General features: G+C 56.2%; 1 protein-coding gene across 1 annotated transcript in view; it reads left to right on the top strand.

The window, feature by feature from the left end:
* TRABD2B (TraB domain containing 2B) overlaps window positions 1–10,208 on the top strand; it is a 215,689-nt gene extending 205,481 nt beyond the window's left edge. Inside the window, exons 6-7 of the mRNA XM_068537954.1 lie at window positions 919–1,188; window positions 9,511–10,208. Of these exons, the coding sequence (XP_068394055.1) occupies window positions 919–1,188; window positions 9,511–9,730 (490 nt within the window). The 3' untranslated portion in view covers window positions 9,731–10,208. The remainder of the gene's footprint in view (window positions 1–918; window positions 1,189–9,510) is intronic.
* The last annotated feature ends 6,772 nt before the right edge of the window (window positions 10,209–16,980 follow it).

Genomic DNA, 16,980 nt, shown 5'->3' with positions numbered 1-16,980 from the left:
GTCACATAGCCTGGAAGGTGCAGAGCCAGGATGTGAACCCGTGTCTGTCCGCCTCCACCTTGAGTTCCACCCAGCTCAACACTGTCCTGCCTCCCCTGAAGAGGTGCTCAGGAGACCAGTGTTGAATGCATGAGTGGATGGTTGGACGAATGGCCCAGCAACAACGTTAATATTTCATATTTAAGGAAGTTAATTACCGAAGTGTTTCAGCTGCTATTTGCCAGGCACCGTCCTGAGTGCTTTGCCTGTTTTAACTCACAAAATCATTGTGATGCCGCTAGGAAGTACCAGCTGTAATATCCCCATTTTCCAGAGCAGGAGACTGAGGCACAACACAAGGAAGTTGGGTAACTCGCCTCAAGTCCCTGAGCCAGAGCTTGTTGAATGAACGAGACCCTGACCAAGATCAGATATGCTCCCAGAAACCTGCCCAGGGCTCACTCTCTCACTCCTGCTAGTCTGGGCTCAAATGTCACCAACAGGGACCAGACTGTCCTCCCTGCCAACAACGCCCCCTCCCCCCACGGCCCACGCTCTCCCTCCTGCCCCTGCTTTATTTTTCTCCTCAGCAGTTATCACCATCTGACATCCGGCCCATCTTACGCTCTGTCTCCCGCTTCAGAAAGTAAGCGCTAAGAGGGCAGGGGCTTTGTCTATTTTGATCACTACTAACACCATTGCCTAAAAAGTTCCTGGTGCCAGGTAGATGCTCCATAAATATCTACTGAATCAATAAATGAAAGAATGAACCAAAGCTCTATCTCGCAACACCAGGCGATGGTTTTCCCGGGTGACCCTCAGCCGGGCACCCTGGCATCTTCTCCTGCCGTGAAAACATTCCCACTGAATCGCGTGCCCCATCGCACCTGAATGACACGCCCCAACATGCGTGCCTCATGTGCGGTTGCCCCTTTCCAGCCCTGTTGCCCGGAGCCCGGCACCTCCACCCGAGGGGACCTCGGCGAGCCCCGCCCAAGCGACCCCAGCTGCTGCCATCCCTGCGGTCCCCTCGGCAGCCCCCACTGCCCCGCCTGAGGAGGAGGACCCAGCCCTGTCCCCGCACCTCCTGCTCCCCGACAGCCTCAGCCAGCTGGAGGAGTTTGGGCGGCAGAAGAAATGGCACAAGAGGCAGAACAAACACCAGCGGCCGCGGCAGTTCAGTGACCTCTGGGTCCGCATCGAGGACAGGTGAGCTGGGAGGGGCAGGTCTACCGGGAGCTGGGCCTCTGTCTGGTCAGCCTACCTGAGACCCTCCCAGGGCCAGACACACTCTGTTATCCGCACGCCCGGCTCTAAGGAAGCGTGGCAGGTGGGTACTCGATCGGAAACTGGCTTGTCCCTGTTCACAGAGGATCCTCCTGTTCATCCTTCGGGGTTTGTAGAGCGCGCTTACACCTGACTTTCCAGTTTTCTCCATTTAAAGGTGAAGGAATAGAAGCTTCCTTCAGGTGCAGTGGACAAAAGTCTGCTTTGCCCTTAGCTTTCTTGGATGCATGATGGGTGCAAAGCGGACCCCATTTGGCCCATGGGCCAGAAGGTGAAAGCAGGAGAAAATGGAACAGGCCGGCCAAATCAGAAAGCTGTGAGCTCTCTGGGCCTGGATGGCCTGAGCAGCCGACACGCTGGCAGGGAGGCTGCAAGAGGTATCCTGTGTGCAAGAGAGACATGGCAGATGATGGCGTGGGCTCTGTCTCGGGAGGGGCTGGGGGATTTGTGATAAAACATTGTTGGAGATGGGCAGGTGCCGAAATCATCCTACTGTACCGATACCTGTCTGTCCTCTGCCTGTGTGTCTGCCTGCACCACTCCCTTGGCCTGTCTGTCACCAAAGCTCCTGCTGTAACCAAGATGCCGTCTTCCAACCTCCACCTGCAGGCTCAGCACAGAGCGGTCTCCCTTGATTGCACTTTTGGGCAGAAATCTCCACATCTGGTGAACAGCATCACCAGAGCGTCCAGGGAGTGACTGTCAGGGAAGGACAGAGTCCTGCCCACTGCAGTGGCCCTGCCCTGGACATTGTGATCCAGCACTGGGCCCTCGGAGACTCAGAGCCTCCACGTGGACCCTAAAAATCATCATCTGGGATTTTCCTCAGCATCCCCAGAAATAATCACCTTGGATACTTGTTAAATAATACCCCAGGCCCCACCACAGACCTCGTGTATTGGAATGTGTGGCACAGGGGCTTGGGAAGCCATGTGCTGAATGTGTGCTGGAGTCTTCTGAGCAGCTTTGGGAAACGCGGGCCCAGCTCTGCATTTATAGATGGTGAACCAAGGCCCGGGATGGGGGCATGTCCAGGGTCATACAGGAACCCCCTTCATGACCTTCCCTCAGCCAGGTCTCTGAGTCATAGACAAAAAGTTGACATAGTCCAATCCACTGTCTTAAAGTACAGGGTGTGCGCTGTCTTAAAAAGACTTCCAGCAAGTAAAGTAAGAGTCCATTCCTCCTTTGGGCCTGTGTTGGCTTCAAAGCGCCTAACTTGGGTTCCTGGGAAACGTGCTTCTGCAGGGGCCCCACCGGCCCAGCCTGCCCAAGGTGGAGGCACTGCTGTAGCTATATTGGCCTCGACACAGTTGGCTCGTGTGCCCGGCATGGGCTGCTTCCTTCCCACCGGGAGTGAGGGCACAGAGTTACCAAGAACCACTTCTCAGCCCTGGGGAGGCTCGCAGGCTGCCAGGGAGGCGCTGGCAGCCCATAAAGCACTCCAATCAGGCCGTTCCCCCAGGGCCCCGATCAACCCGCTGGGCAACCAGACCCTGCCAGCAGTGGGTCCAGCCCACAGGGTGACAGGAGGCTGGGCTGCCAGCTCCAGCCACGGACCCCCAGCCCCTAACCACGCCTGAAATGTAAATTTCAGCAAATGACTCCAAACAGTTTCCTTTTCACAACACGTCTCTCTGAAACACAGAACCTGGTTTCAGGAGAAGGAGACAGCTTTTCTTTGGCAAGAGGGAACCCCTTCTCAGTCCCAATAGGTAAATTGTGGCTGGATAACTTTCTTCCATCTGGTTGGGTTGGAGAAGGAAATTTCCACCAACCGGCAGCCTATTTGTTGAAAGTGTCTCTGCGTCGCAGGGAAGCCAGCCCTGAGGTCCCAGAGGGGCCCAGGTGCAGGGCACAGCTTCCGTCACTCCTGGGTCTCACTCCACCCATCCTCCTAGCATTCCCATGTTTCCTATTCTCCAAGAGGGAGCAGAGGAGAGCTCTCTGGAGGGAGACCTGGGGCCCATTTGTAGCCCTTCTGACAGTATTGTTTTCCTTGGAGCTTTAATTCCGTTCAGAGTTTTCTCATTTGCTTCCCCCTAAATCCCACCGGGTCCATCCCCTGCTCTCCATCCCCTCTCCCAGCTCATCTTCCACCTGTGATCTTACGGCGGGGCCCTAACAGGTCTCTGGCCCCTAGCCGTGTCCCAGCGCATTACCCTCCTCAGCCTGAGATTCCCAGTGCTCTCCCTCGCCCGCCCCACCAAGTAAACTTCCTGCTGCTCGCCTGGATGCAGAGCCCTTTGCCTCCTTCCCGCCTCACCTGCTGGCCCTCCTCCTGCGGGATACCTGGATCCCGTCCTGGCCAAGCTGTGTGCTGCCCTGCAGTGGACCATGCACGGCCCACCCCCACCTTTGTCCTTGCTTCTCTCTCTGTGGGGGGTGGATGTGAGTGGACACTTGCTGAGCTCCTGCTGTGCCAGCCACTGACATCCCTCACATCCCCCAGCCCTGTCAAGAGTCCAGGAAGTAGGCTTCGCTTGACCAAGGAGGAAACTGAGGCTCAGCGAGGTCAGGTAACTTGCCCAAGATCTTGCAGCAAGTCAGGTATGGAGTCAGAACCTACAGAATCAGGGCTGTCTGATGCTGAGGGTCACATTCGTCCAGCACCACGCAGACGCCCCTGCTGCCCTCGCCTGGCAAGCGTCTCCTCCCTTCTCCCCATCCTCCCCACAGCGTGTTCCCTGTGCTCCTCTCCCCTGCATCCCATAGCCTCCCCCCGCCGACCGTGGGTATCCCGTGGGTGCCCCTGTCCTGGCACAGTTCCACAGATGGCAGTCTCTCGCTTGTGTTTCTAGGCCGGGAGGCCCTGGGGACCAGAGCTGGACTGGACTTCTCTGGGTCACCGGAGGCCTCGCTGAGGGTTTGTTGACCGCATGCATGAGTGAGAGAAGAGGGGAGAGAGTGGGGAGAGGGCCGAAGTGCCACCTGGAGCAGGCTGGCCTCGCCTCGCCCCTCATTACCCCAGATGTAAACACACCGAAGGAAGTTTAGAGAAGCAGCAGCCCGTGGCAGGATGATTTATGGGGACCTGTGAAAGGGGCCCGGCATGTGTCCGCAGATGGCTGTGCAGCAGCGGCAGAGTGGTCTCAGGGAACCCCCGCATCTGAGAGCCAGGAGCAGGCAGCAGGGCTGTGACCAGGGGGCACGCCAGGGAGGAGACCATTGCCACGCTAGCTGTGTGCAGGGCACTGCCCCAATCACTCGGATCTGTGACAATCCTTGGTTTCTCCTTTTGCACAGTTAGGGCCTTGACTGACCTCTGGGGGTCATGCCAGCTCTGTTGTTCTCCCAGTCCCCCAGTGGGTTGGATAAACAAGGGAGCAGAGCACTGGGCCATCGGGAAGGACAGTCATGAGGGGGCAGGTGCAGGGAAGAGAGCGTTTCCCGGGCATGGCCGGAAGCCAGGTGCAGAGGTGGGCGTCTGTATGTGGTGGCTGCAGAGGCCTGTAGGTGCCACCATGCAGGGACGGGGGTGCAGGACACACATGCACAGGGGGTCATTGGCCTCCTGGGCCTCGGTTTCTCTAGAGGTTTGAGCAGATGGCCCGAGCCCCCGCAGAGGGGAAGAGAACCGTTTCCCCTCCCCCTGAGCCCCTGGGAGGGCTCTGCATGCCTCCCTCTGACCTGCCATCCTGCCCTGAGGTTCTCCAGCTCACCTTTCCCCCAGCACAGCCAGGCTTTCTCCCGGTACCCTACAGCGTGCTCAGCATCTCTGCATGAGGCCAGGACCTCGTCTGATTAGAGGACGATGCGCCCAGGAGAAATGGGGAGCAGGGTCACTCAGCGGATAAAAGCACAGATGAATTCAGGCAGAATCCCCAGCCCCTCCTCGTACTTGCTCGGAGGCTTAGAATAAAAAGATGGTGCTTATAAAGCGGTGAGCTGGCCTCAGACCACTGGTGACACTCAGTAACAGCTGTCCCCAGTGTTGGTAGCTGACTCTCAGAGTCTGGTCTAGGATGCCACCCGCCCCATCTCCCAGCAGGAAGCGGCTCCTGGGCCTTCAGTGCATATTAGGCTTAAATGAGCCCCTGGGTGAGCACATCGTTAAACAGGAGCGAGTTGGCTACATGCAGGGTGCCCAGCCCGTGTCCAGTGCTGGTGGGGATAGAGCAGGAAGAGTCGTGGGTCATGGCCGGACCCTGTGGTGCAGCGGAAAGAGCCCTGGAGTCACGGCCACTCTGCCTGTGCCTGGCGAGGAATCCAGCCAGCGAGGGCTGGAGGGCTGGGGGCCCTGAGGGGCGAAGTGACCCAGTGAGGGGAGAGTGAAGGCATTCCCAGCAGAGAAGACCATGTGGCCAAAGGCCTGGAGGCTGGCGTGGGCCTTAGGTACCAGGACAGGGAGCTGTGGGCAAGCCGGTCACTTTAGACCTCTGCCTGCGTCTGACCGGTCTGCCCAGACAGTTCCAGCCGGATCACATCGCGAGCTCCACCCCAGCCAGCAGGGCCACCCGTCAGCTTTGTCTTGCAAGAAAGCCACAGCTCCAAGACTCCCCAGACCCAGCCCTGATGGCTCTTAGAGACCCTCTAGTGCCAGGATTGGGGCCCTACTCCAGGAAGCCCTACAGATGAGACTTGAGGCAGCCAGCTGACACATCTCAGGCACCAGCCCTGCTTTCCTGTGCTTTATACCTTGGGCTTCTGCCTATGATCTCACTTCTGGCTTCTGCTGCTAGAAAACATTTTAAAGTCCGAGGGTCTGATCCTGCTCCCTCGTTGTACACACGGGGAAACTGAGGCCTAGAGGGCAGGACCCGCCCAAAGTCACGCAGCAAACGGGGACATCGGGCTCTGCCTTCCACCCAGACAGAGGGCCTTTTGCCACACAAGGGGCCCTGTCGGCTCCGAGCGCACTCGGCCCTTGGTGCCAGCCGTCTACGGAGCCTGGGAACACTCAGAGTGTTTGGTTTGGCTTCGAGGCCACTTTGCCATGAGACGCTGTTCCCCAGCATGGGCCTGGGGTGGGGCTGGGATCTGGACTGGGCGTTGTGAGCAGAGTGGGCCCAAGAGGTGGGGGCATTTGGAGGGGCTTTCTGTCCACACCCCACTAACCTCACCCCGTTTTCCTGGGACTCCTTCCAAGCAATAATTCCCCGACTCAGGCTCCAAGGGGGAGTTTGCATCTTTGGTCTTCAAAGTGTGAAAGCAAATGCCTTTGGGCACCTCGTGAGACATAGTTTTCATGATTCCTACTTGGTCCTTCTTCTGACGGCGGGGGCTGCTGGACCCCTCTCTGGGCACCCCAAGTGGCAGCTCAGCCTCCTCTCCTGAGGCCAGCCTTCCTGGCCTCCCAGCTGCTCGGGCTGGAAAGATGGGGCAGCAGCTGGGAGGAGCCCTTCATTAGAAAAGAAGGGGAGGGAAGGGACTGCGGTAGTGATCCTGCTGGGTGTGGGCACAATACCCTCCAGGGGCTGCGGCCACAGGGGGTCTCCTCTCTGACCCTGGCAAGCCTCCACCCATGGGTGTGCGAGGTCTCTGCAGGAAGAACCACGCTTCACTCCCGTGCTCTCTGTCTCCGCAGTTAGGGACGGCACCACAGCCCAGCTGGGGCTGGGGAGGCAGACAGCCTGGTGCACGTCTTCAGGCTCAGTTTCCCCATCTTGAAAATGGGAATAATGATAAGATGACCCATGTATAGCATCAAGCACAGTATCTGCCGGCACACAGGAAGTGCTCCATAAATGGAGGATGCTTTTAGTGAGAGCGACAAGGACACACACATAATAATAGTGCTAAAAATAGCCAACACCATACAGCACTTCCGGTGCGCCTGGCAATGTTCTAAGCACCTTCCATATGAAACCCATTCAAACCTCGTGTGCATAAATAGGTGCCAATGACACAGTGTGATCAGTGAGAAATGCGCAAGGCTTCATGGGAGCCTCAACTCTCCCAGGTGGCCTTAGGGGCAGGAGGACAGATCAAAGAGGCCTCCAGGTGAGGAGACATTGAATCAGGCCTTCAAAGGTGAGTCAGAAAATGGCAGCAGGACATTAGGTGTGACTGGGGATGGTGGTGTGTGCTGGGAGAGCCCAGAAAGGTGAGGTCAGCCTGCACCAGGTCATGTGAGAGGTCTTGGGTGCTCTGAAGGCCGGCATGGGGTGAGAGGTACAATGTGCCGGATCTGGGGGAGTCATAAGGGGCATTCGAAGCTGCCTGGTCTGCCCCCTCCCTTCCGGTGCTTCCCACACAATTTCTGTTCAGGAACACCTTCCTGCCACCCATGGTGTGTGACAAGCATTTGCTCCCTCCTCTCCTGATTAGTTCTCTGGGAATTTCTATAGACAGAGGAACACACATCACAACTGTAGAGTCCAGGGTGAGAAGGACCTCACACAAGGATGTGGTGGGTACCTGCGGCCACAGCATGACCAGGACTAGAGCAGAGGGGGAGGGACAGGACAGGGAGTGACAAGCCCCTCCTTTTCTGAGGGCACACGGACACGGATGCCAGAGCAGAGGTCCCAGACCCCGTGCAGGCAGGGATGTGCTTGTGACCCCCAGGCTCCCCTGCCCACCACCCCCTGAGGCTGAACCAGGCTGTGTGAGAGGGTCCGGCCGGGACAGAGGTGGGGCTGGGCTGCAGTGGTGATGATTACAGAGCTCACCTTGGTGATATGGCCAGTTGTCGGGGCCTCATGCCCAGCATGTGGAAACATGGCCAGTGTGGGACCGGGAAGGGGGGGATCCCAGGTGACCTGGGGAGTGAACGGCCCATCAGGGAGGGAGGGTAAGCACTGGAGAGCAGGCAGTGTCCCACGTGGAGGAGGCTGCCCGCTCTGCCGATGCCCAGGGAGGGGCAAGCTTCCTGCCCCGCCATCAAGTGCTGGTGAGCACCCACTGGGTGCCCGGTTCAGATCCTGTCCCTGCCGTGTGTCCTGGAGCAAGTTACTTACCCTCTTTGTGCCTTGGTTTCTTCACAAGTAAAATGGGATAATAGTCTTACCTGCCTCGTAGTGTTGTCATGAAGATTAGATGTTAACGGGTCCTACGTGCTGGGCACAGACGCCGCCGGGAGCGCCCTCAGCCATGTGCAAGCTGGACTCGCGGCCTTCACGGCTGACTGCAGTGTCACCTCTTCCAGGAGGCCATCCGGGCTCCACACGGGGTTGGGGCCCCTCTGTGCGCCCCCTGCCCCTGGCCTTCCCCTCCCATCTTTGACCCTCTGGGGTGATGGGGTTTGTCGGATCCTCCCCCTGCATCTCCCTCTGCCTCCTGCCCCCAGGGGCTGCACAGGGCAGGTGTGGGCTCACCGCTTCTGGGGCCCAGCCCTTTCCTTCATCCCAGAGCCTTCTCCCCCTTGGTCTCTCTTTGTTATGCCTCCGTCATTGTCAACTCTCTTCCCCAGTCCCTGTCCTGCTCTCTGGCCCTCTCTTTGTTCATCATTTCCTATCTCTCTATCCAGGACCTGAGCCGGTAACCTGGTCCTGGCCCCTGCCCTCGCCCCGACTTCCCGATGCCACCAAGTGCTGGCCTCGGCCCGCCAATTCCTTCTGCACTCCATCTCTTTTTATTTCTCTGTCTCGGTACTTCCCTCTCTTTCACGTAGGCTTCCTTGAGCCAAGAACCTCACCCATGACCTCCAAACTGGCTTCTATTTTTATAAGTTCATGAGGGACCACCTTCACTGACACTCCCTGTGATCAGGCAGAGTGAGCCCACCAGGGCGCCTGCCCCCCGAGGGGCCGCCCCGCTCCCTCTGTGACCTGGCCCAGGGAGCCTCGCTGAGCCTCCGTTTTCTCATCTGGTGAAAGGGGGTGGTGCGGCCCATCGAACGTTTGTTTTGAGAACCAGAGATGCTACTTATAAAGTGCGGATTCCCAGGGGGCGCTCGGTAAACGATAGCCGTGATAATGAGGGTGAGATGGGGCGGTTGTTTGTGTGTTTTGTTTTGTTTTCTGTTTATTTCAGACTGGGGAGGGGAGGGCAGCAGGAGGCCAGGGGCACCTGCATGCAGAGGTGTGAGGGCTGCCTGCTGCAGCGTGACCCCAGATGGATCTCCTCCAAAACACTTCACTTCTCTCTGCCTGGGACCCAGTACTCTTGAGTGGTCACCCTTGAGGCCGGCTGTGTGGCTCTGGGCTGCTCACTTTCCCTGTCTGAGCCCTTTGTTTCCTTCTCCATTTTATGAGGAAAAAACCAGATTCAATAAAAAGTTGGATCTGAACCCTAAGACCACAGCCCAGGACAAGGCTGCTGAGAGGCTGTTCCACGTTCCACGTATTTTTCTCCCTCCAGCACCACCGCCTCGCCACCACCACTGCCCTTCCAGACCACGCACAGCTCCGGAACGGCCAAGCCCCCCTTCCAGCTCTCCGACCCGCGCCAGCAGCAGGAAGAGCCGGGGCTGGCCAGCAGCTCAGCGCCCAGCCGCTCACAGCCCGCCCTGGGCCTCCTCCCCGCCATCGCTGCCGGCATCACAGCCCCCTTCCTGCTGCACACCCTCGGGCTCTCCTGACCTCGGCCGCCCGCCTCCCTGCCGGGTGCAGAGAAAGAAGCCAGAGAAACCGACGGGAGGGTCTGCGGCCACACCCACGGCCCCTGCCACCACCTCCAGGGGTGCCGGACACCTCATGGGTAGTCCAGACGGGATCCGTTAGAACACTAGAGCTTTATTGTACCCGAGTTACATCTTCTTTTTTGTAGAAGGATCTTAATTTCCCATAGTGCTATGGGGCTGTTTTGTAAAATATGTGTCCATATTAAAAAAGGAAAATGTATTTATTCTACTGATAAAACTATTTTTATGTGGCCAATGTTAATAACACTTTAACTAGCCCCATCGCCAACCCAGGAGGTGAACCCAGGTTGCCAGGACGTCTGCGACCTCATGGGGACCGTGGCTTTGAACTGGCTTGCTTCTGGATCAGCGGAAGCCTCCAGCAACCAGGTTTGGCTTCCCCCACTGCGGGGACCTCAGAGGGAGGGGCAGGCAGACAGGCTTAGCTTTTGTGAAGCTGGATTTGGGAGCCAGAGATGTGAACGCTAACGGTCCTTCCTTCCCCTGGATGCATCCTGGGGCTGGGAAGGTACTTTAGGAAAGAGAATGCTGCTATTTTGAAAACCCTGAGTGTCTGTGAACTGGCCCTCCAGACCTCTTGGTATGTGTTCCAGCCAAAGCACTTGGGTGGGGGAAGGGATGTTGGTGCTGAAGGAAGTGGTCCCACAGCCCCATGCGACACATGGTTAAACTCGCCAAAGAGAGTAAGGTTGTTGCCCCAGGTCACAAAGCAAGTGGGAGATCCGGGCCATGAGTCCAGACCTCCCTGTTCTGGTATCGTTAATCCAGTTTGGCTTACAGGAGAGGCTGTTGAAGTCACGGCCAAGTGGGGTGAGCTGAGCCGAAGGACAGGAGTGGGCACTGAAGGGCAGTTTTAGAGGCAGGGCCTCTAGGAATCCCATGGTAATGATACTTGTAATGAGAGCTGCCATTTGTCCAGAGCCTGCAGTGTGGCAGGCATTTTGCACATTCACTTTATCACAGATCCTCACGCCAATTCTGTGAGATGTGATTGGCCCCGTTTCACAGATGAGGAAACTGAACCCCCATAAGAGATAAAGGGACTTGTTCAATGTCACCCAGCCCGGACGTGGCCCTAGATCAGTGTGATTCAAAAGCAATGCTTGTCTCCTAGACCATAGTCTGTGGTGGTCTCTTTGCACAGGGAATCTCCAAGGGAGGCAGGTCTCACCCAAATGGGCCAGCTCACGCTTCTTACTCCAGCCAGAGAGACCACTTGGCTACAGTAATCATGTTGGTCCCTCTAGGGACCAAGGGCTCTGGCAACAGGCTCTCCCACGTGTCCCATGTCCCGACTTGTCGTATCTTGAAGCCGATGAGAGGTTTTCCTGCCGAATCAGAGAGGCTGGAGGATAGCTGTGATGGGCCTGGTAAGGCAGAGCAGCCAAAGAGGGGCAAGCAGGCCACTGAGACTCAGAGAAACTGACCAGCTTCTCTGTCCTCAAGGTGGTGGCTGAGAAGGCCGAGGACCCAGGTTAGTTGCCTCCCAGCCCTGAACCCTCACTGGGCTGGCAGCTCATCAGTTACAGAGTCTCGGAACCCAAGAGCAGAAAGGGCCCCTCGTTTGACAGATAATAACAGTGAGAGTAAAAATAAGGCCCAGAGAGGTGAGGCATTTCCCCAAGGCTGCACAGCTGAGCAGGTCTGCTGACTCCCAGCTCAGTGCCCCCCAGCATGACTGCACCATGGGCTTCCCTGGCAGGCCTGGTAGTGTCTGATTAGAATCAGGGCCATTGTGCCCAGCTTGGCAGCTGTCTCCCTTCTGAGACAGTAGAATTCTGGGCAGCTCGCTGGATGGTCAGAAGTCCCACAGGCATCTTGGCAGGCAGCTGAATTCTTTTTAGCTCTGACCCAGATGGATGTGTTTGAACTTGAGATCTGGCAGGAGCCCTGAGCTCTGCTTCAGAGGGTCCAGCCAGCCCCATGGGTACCACACTGTAAACTGAACTTGACCCCAGCCAAGGCTGGAGTCCGTTTATCCTTGGCAGAAATGTGACTTCCTATTTCTGAGCAGGAAGGGGCTTAGCTGACTTATAAAGCAGACTCAGAAGGCCTGCTGGACATCAAATACATCGTGCAGAGTGCTATTTGGATGAGATAAGTGTAAAGGAATTAGAAACACACAGGCCAGATTTCCCGCTGTTCAGGGCAGAGTGTGGCATGAGATGTATTGAGATGGAGCTTGAGGTTAATTAAAGATGAAGCATTTGGTAAACAGTCCACGCATCTGACCGCATGCCCAGATCTGTACCAGGCACGGGGCCAAAGAGGTAAATTAATGCAGTGTGTGATTATCAAACACACACAGTGCCAGGCTCTGTGTTGGGGCCAAATCTAGCCGCCTTCCTTGGCCTAGAGGAACTCATCATCAAGATGCAACAAGCAGCCCGATCCTAGGTTCTTAGAAGGAACTTTAAAGGCCATTCTGTCCAGGCCCGTGATCACAGGCAGATGCCCCCAGATCCCTCCTCTGGGCAGGTTGGGAGATCCCAAACTCTCCCTCCACCAAGCACTCGAGTGTTTAAAGAAAGCCACGTGGGCAGCTGATGGATGGGCCAATTGATCAGGTAGACATGTGCTGATGGGACAGCCAGAGCCAGTGTGAGTTAGGCAGACGTCTGCAGCCTAAGTTCACTGGTCCCTGAGGACCACCGGCTGGCCAGGGTTTGAAATGAACTGAACTTGCTGACATATGTCGCAGAAGACCCGAGGCACATGTACAGAAATCTGCATGGCTGGGGCACTTGAATTCTCTCCTCCTGGGCCCGGGAACCATCATCCCATCCACAGCCACTCACGTGCTTTGGATGATCTATCCACCACTGCTGACATTTTTTCCAGCACATTCTGTGTGCCTCGCCTCATAAAATGCCCCTGTTGCTCTGAGAGCATCGCGTCCACGTCTTAAGACTTTTACATTTGACCTTGAGGCAGGCAGAGAAGATCAAGGACTGAGAGCCAGCATGTTAGTGGTGGCCCTGGGTCCCGTCTCTCAGGACGACTGACTAAATGACCAAGGGGTTTTCTGGGTCAGGTCAGAATGGCCCTGTCTCCTAATCTCCCTCTGGGCTGTTCTGAGCACCAGCAGCCCGGTGAAGGCAGGGACGGTAAAGGTGTGTGAGTCAAGCTGCAGGGAGCTGCAGAGGGCCACTGAGGGCCCCTCCGGCTCTGAGAGTCAAAGATCTAGAGTCTATGAAGCATGGAAGCTTGTGCCGACTGGCAAGTTTGCCTTTGCACAGAAAAACTATGACCGGATTTTCCTCACACTAAATGCTCTGTCACCCAGTCCCTGGCCTCAGCTAGAGTTGGGCTGGCCCAGGGACTCAGGACCCTTGTCCCACCTGCCCAGTCTCCATCCTGGGGCCATGATCACAAGGGATCCCAAAGAAAGGTCCTCCACCAAAGGGAAAGTATAGGAAAATGCCATGAAGGACAAGAGAGGTTCTACCTGGGCATTGCAGCTTTGCTGGTACCCTGTGTGGCAGAGAACAGAACTGGGGCTGGTGACGTGCTCCTCAGCCTGGCTTTCTACACCCTCCACAATCAGACCCTGCTGACCATGCCAGCCTCGCTTCTCATCTCTCCCACTCTGTGCCTGGCCAGACTGAAGCATATTTGTCATTTCCAGAATAGACAGGATGTTTCACACATGCTGCTTCCTAGGCCTGGAAACGCCCTTCTATCACCCTTAATTGCTCATCCTTTGAGGATCAACTCAGATAGCACCTCCTCCAGGAAGCCTTCTGTGTTGAGACCGTCTATGCCTCTGTTCTCCTATCATACTGTGAGCTCCTCAATGGCAAGGATCATGTGAATGCATCTTTGTATCCTCATCAGGCATAAAGATGGCACTCAAGAGATGTGTAGAGAGGGACGGAGGAAGAAAGGAATGAAGGAAAGAAAGAAGAAGAGAGGCAGACCTTAACTCTGCTAGTGGAATAGTTTTTGCAAAGCCAAAGCTGTGGGAAGATGGCAGGTGCCCCTAGAAGTGCTGAGTTTCCCGTCAGGAGCAGTGTATGAGCAGGGGCAGTAGCACACTGGCTGGAGACGTGGCAGGAGAGTTGAAGTCTTGGCAAGGGAGTGGGGTAGGGTCCCTCCTGGCTCTTTAAAGCTCAGGTTCTTTGGACATTGTTATTTTTCCAAAAATTCATCTAAGCAGCCAAAAAAATCACCCGGCCTGGCTGTCTAAACCAGTAAGTTTCAGAAATCAGTCCAGCCTCACCTCCCCGCCCGCCCCCCACCCCCTTTCTTCAACAGCCCAGCCGGGCCTGACGGGAATTGGCAGGCTTGCCTGCTGCCCTGGGGCAGGGGGACTTCTAGGCAGTGGGGGAGGGCTGGACCGGAACCTAAGCCCCTGTTCCCAGCCCAGAGCTCCTTCCCTCCCTGACCACCCCCGACCCTGGGGGAGAGAAAAGGGGGATATGAGGACTGACTGAGCCCTGCCTGGCCCTTTCCCAGGGGCATCAGCACACCCTCAGCTCTTCCTGCTGTGTCTCCAAACGTGGGCTCTCCCTTGCCAGAGATATTCTAGATACTCCTTCACGTTGCTGAGTGACCTGGGGCAAGTCCCTGCCCCTCTCTGAGCCTCTATCTCTTCATCTGTCAAGCAGAGACTTTGTTTCCTGCTTGGACTGTTCTAGGGGTCTGGGGGAGCCCCGGGGCTCCACAGTCTTGAGGCTCCACAAAGGTGAGGTGCCGCCCCCTCCCCAGGCCCAGTGCTCGGCTTTCCTCCCAGGACCTGTGGGCCGCCATGGGACGGGGAGCATGTGGCAGGCAAGGAAGGGAAAGAGTAGCACGCCTCAAAGGGCCCCTCCATCCCAAGTCCCATTGCGGGGAAAGTGGGCTTTGAACAAGACCCAAGTCAAAGAAGTTTGCGGCGGGGCTCTCAGACATCTTGGGCCCCCATTGGCTGGGGCAGCAGGGGCTGATTCTTGGCCAAGAGATGTCCTAGGCCAGAGCAGGGGAAGCCAGAACCCCTGCCCCATTCCTGGGCCTCAAAGAGACTGCAGGACGTCCTGGCCTGACTCTCACTGTGTGACACAAGCTTCAAATCTTAATGTATTGGAAAGGTATTCGTGCTGTTGTTCTTTCAATCACCTCTTCCCCTCACCTCTGTGAATTCTCATGAAGAGTTCTTTAAGAATATAATAGAAGACAAAGAAAGATGCTATTAATGTTATTTTGCCAAAAATATTTTTGTAGCATAATATATTAATAAAAGACATGATGACTTTAACGTGATGGTGTCTCTGCATGCCGATGTCTCCCCTCCTACTGCCGGGGAACGTGTGGGAAATCGCCTTTACTGGGAGGGCCAGGACCTGAGGCGGTGACGCAGAGGAACTGGCATGGGCCCGTTTTCCACGCAAAAACACAGGCAGGTTCTGGGAGGGTAGTTTGGGCAGGGGTCCAGTGGCTCAAGAGGCTCCATGCCAAGTGGGGTCTGGAGAGCCCTCTCCAGCCATGTTCACCTGAGCAACCAACCTAGAACCTGGCTTCACCCTCGGGGCCCCCTCTCTCTCAATCCTCACTCACCAACACCTACTGATTCGACTTCATTAATCCCTACCCCTCTCTCCACCGTGGTCCAGGCCTCCTCACCCTCCCCTGCCCCCTACAGCTGTGTCCCTTCCGGCCCACTCTCTCCCCTGCAGCTAAAGTGAGTTCTGTAAGCCACAACAATGACCACGAACCTCCCCAGCTTTTTAAAACTCATCCATGTCTCCTCACTGTTCCCAGGACAAAGGTCAAGGTCACACAAGGTGCTCTGAGACCGGGCCCCTGCCCATGTCCCCAGCATGAAATTCTCATCTTACCCATTCCTCTCCGGTTTTCAACACTCCAGGGTTGCTGGCTGCCTCAGTGTTTCCTGAACTCTTCCTGCTTGTCCCCATCTTCTGCCTTTGCACACACTGTTCCCCCAGCGCCCCTTGTCTTTCTGCATCTCTACCCCTCGCTCATCACTCCTACACATCCTGCATGACCCAGCTCCAGTGGTATCTGCTCCACGAGGCTTCCCCGACTCCTCAAGCCAAGTTAGCCCCTCCTCCCCTCCGTCACCACAGCACCGCATCCGCTGTGTACCTGGGTTGTACGGAAATGACCTCCATGTGCCTGTCCTTCGCCTTGGCTTCCAGGGGCCAGCACCGTGGTTGGTCATCTCTGTATTGTCAAAGCACAGGATTTGACATCTAGTGGTTGCTCGTGGAAGAAAGACACAGTCAATGAAGAAGGAAAGGAAGAAGAATGGGAGGGAAGACTTCAGGTAAAATATAGAGCTTTTATATCATATCAGACATCACACTTCAAGTATTAGCTGGCTGGGATCTGCACAAGGGGTCTGTGCTGCAGGGTCCACCAGGGAAGAAAACATAGCCCCTGGGACTTGGTGGGGGAAGCGGGGTAGGTCACTGAGAGGTTTGGAGTGGGCGAGGTCTCTAGTTCTGAAACCCCGGAGCCTTCACCAGAGGCGATTCATTGGCCATGGTTAACGAGTCCTTGCTGGCTCCTACAAGAGCAATGCGGACTGCACGTGGGAACCCCCCCCCCACCCCAGGTAAAGGTGATGACGCAACTGGAAGCTAACGTTGGTTGAGCATCTATTATGCATCAGACAACATTCTACACATTTATGTCTTAGATTATTTTATTCTCACAACTATTCTTCCTTAACTCTATTTTACAGATGAAGTGACTGAGACACAGAGAGGTTAAGTAACTAGTACACAATCACACAGCTTGTAAATGCTGGAGCCAGGATTGGAACCCAAGTGGTTAAGCTCCAGGACTATTCTCTTAACCTTTGCTCAACTATGCTGTGCTGTCATGTGTGGGCTGCAGCCTGTGAGGTGGGCAAGGAGGCCTCTGCATCCCCATTTCACAGGCCAGGTGGGTAAGGTTAGGTCCCATCCGAGGCCCAATGCTATGACCCTCTTCCGTGTCCCGGAGCCGGCCCAGACCTCTGTCCCACCCACCAGCTCTGGAAGAGGCTCCAGAGAAGAAGCCTCCTGCTCCCCACCCCACCGTGATGGTCTTTAGGATTGACATCAATAGTGTGAAGATTCCCTGCTGTGGCCTGTGACCCCTGCCGGCTCTGTGGCCTCTGGCAAGCTCTGCCCCTCTCCGGACCTGTCTCCTTCTTTGCATGAAAGGAAGTGGAGTCAATTGTAGTCACTAAAATTCCTTTG

This window comes from Eschrichtius robustus, chromosome 3 (genome assembly GCF_028021215.1).
Source record: "Eschrichtius robustus isolate mEscRob2 chromosome 3, mEscRob2.pri, whole genome shotgun sequence".
Taxonomy (NCBI): Eukaryota; Metazoa; Chordata; class Mammalia; order Artiodactyla; family Eschrichtiidae; genus Eschrichtius; species Eschrichtius robustus.
The sequence above is the reverse complement of the archived record's forward strand: the minus strand, read 5'-3'. Positions and strand labels throughout refer to the sequence as shown.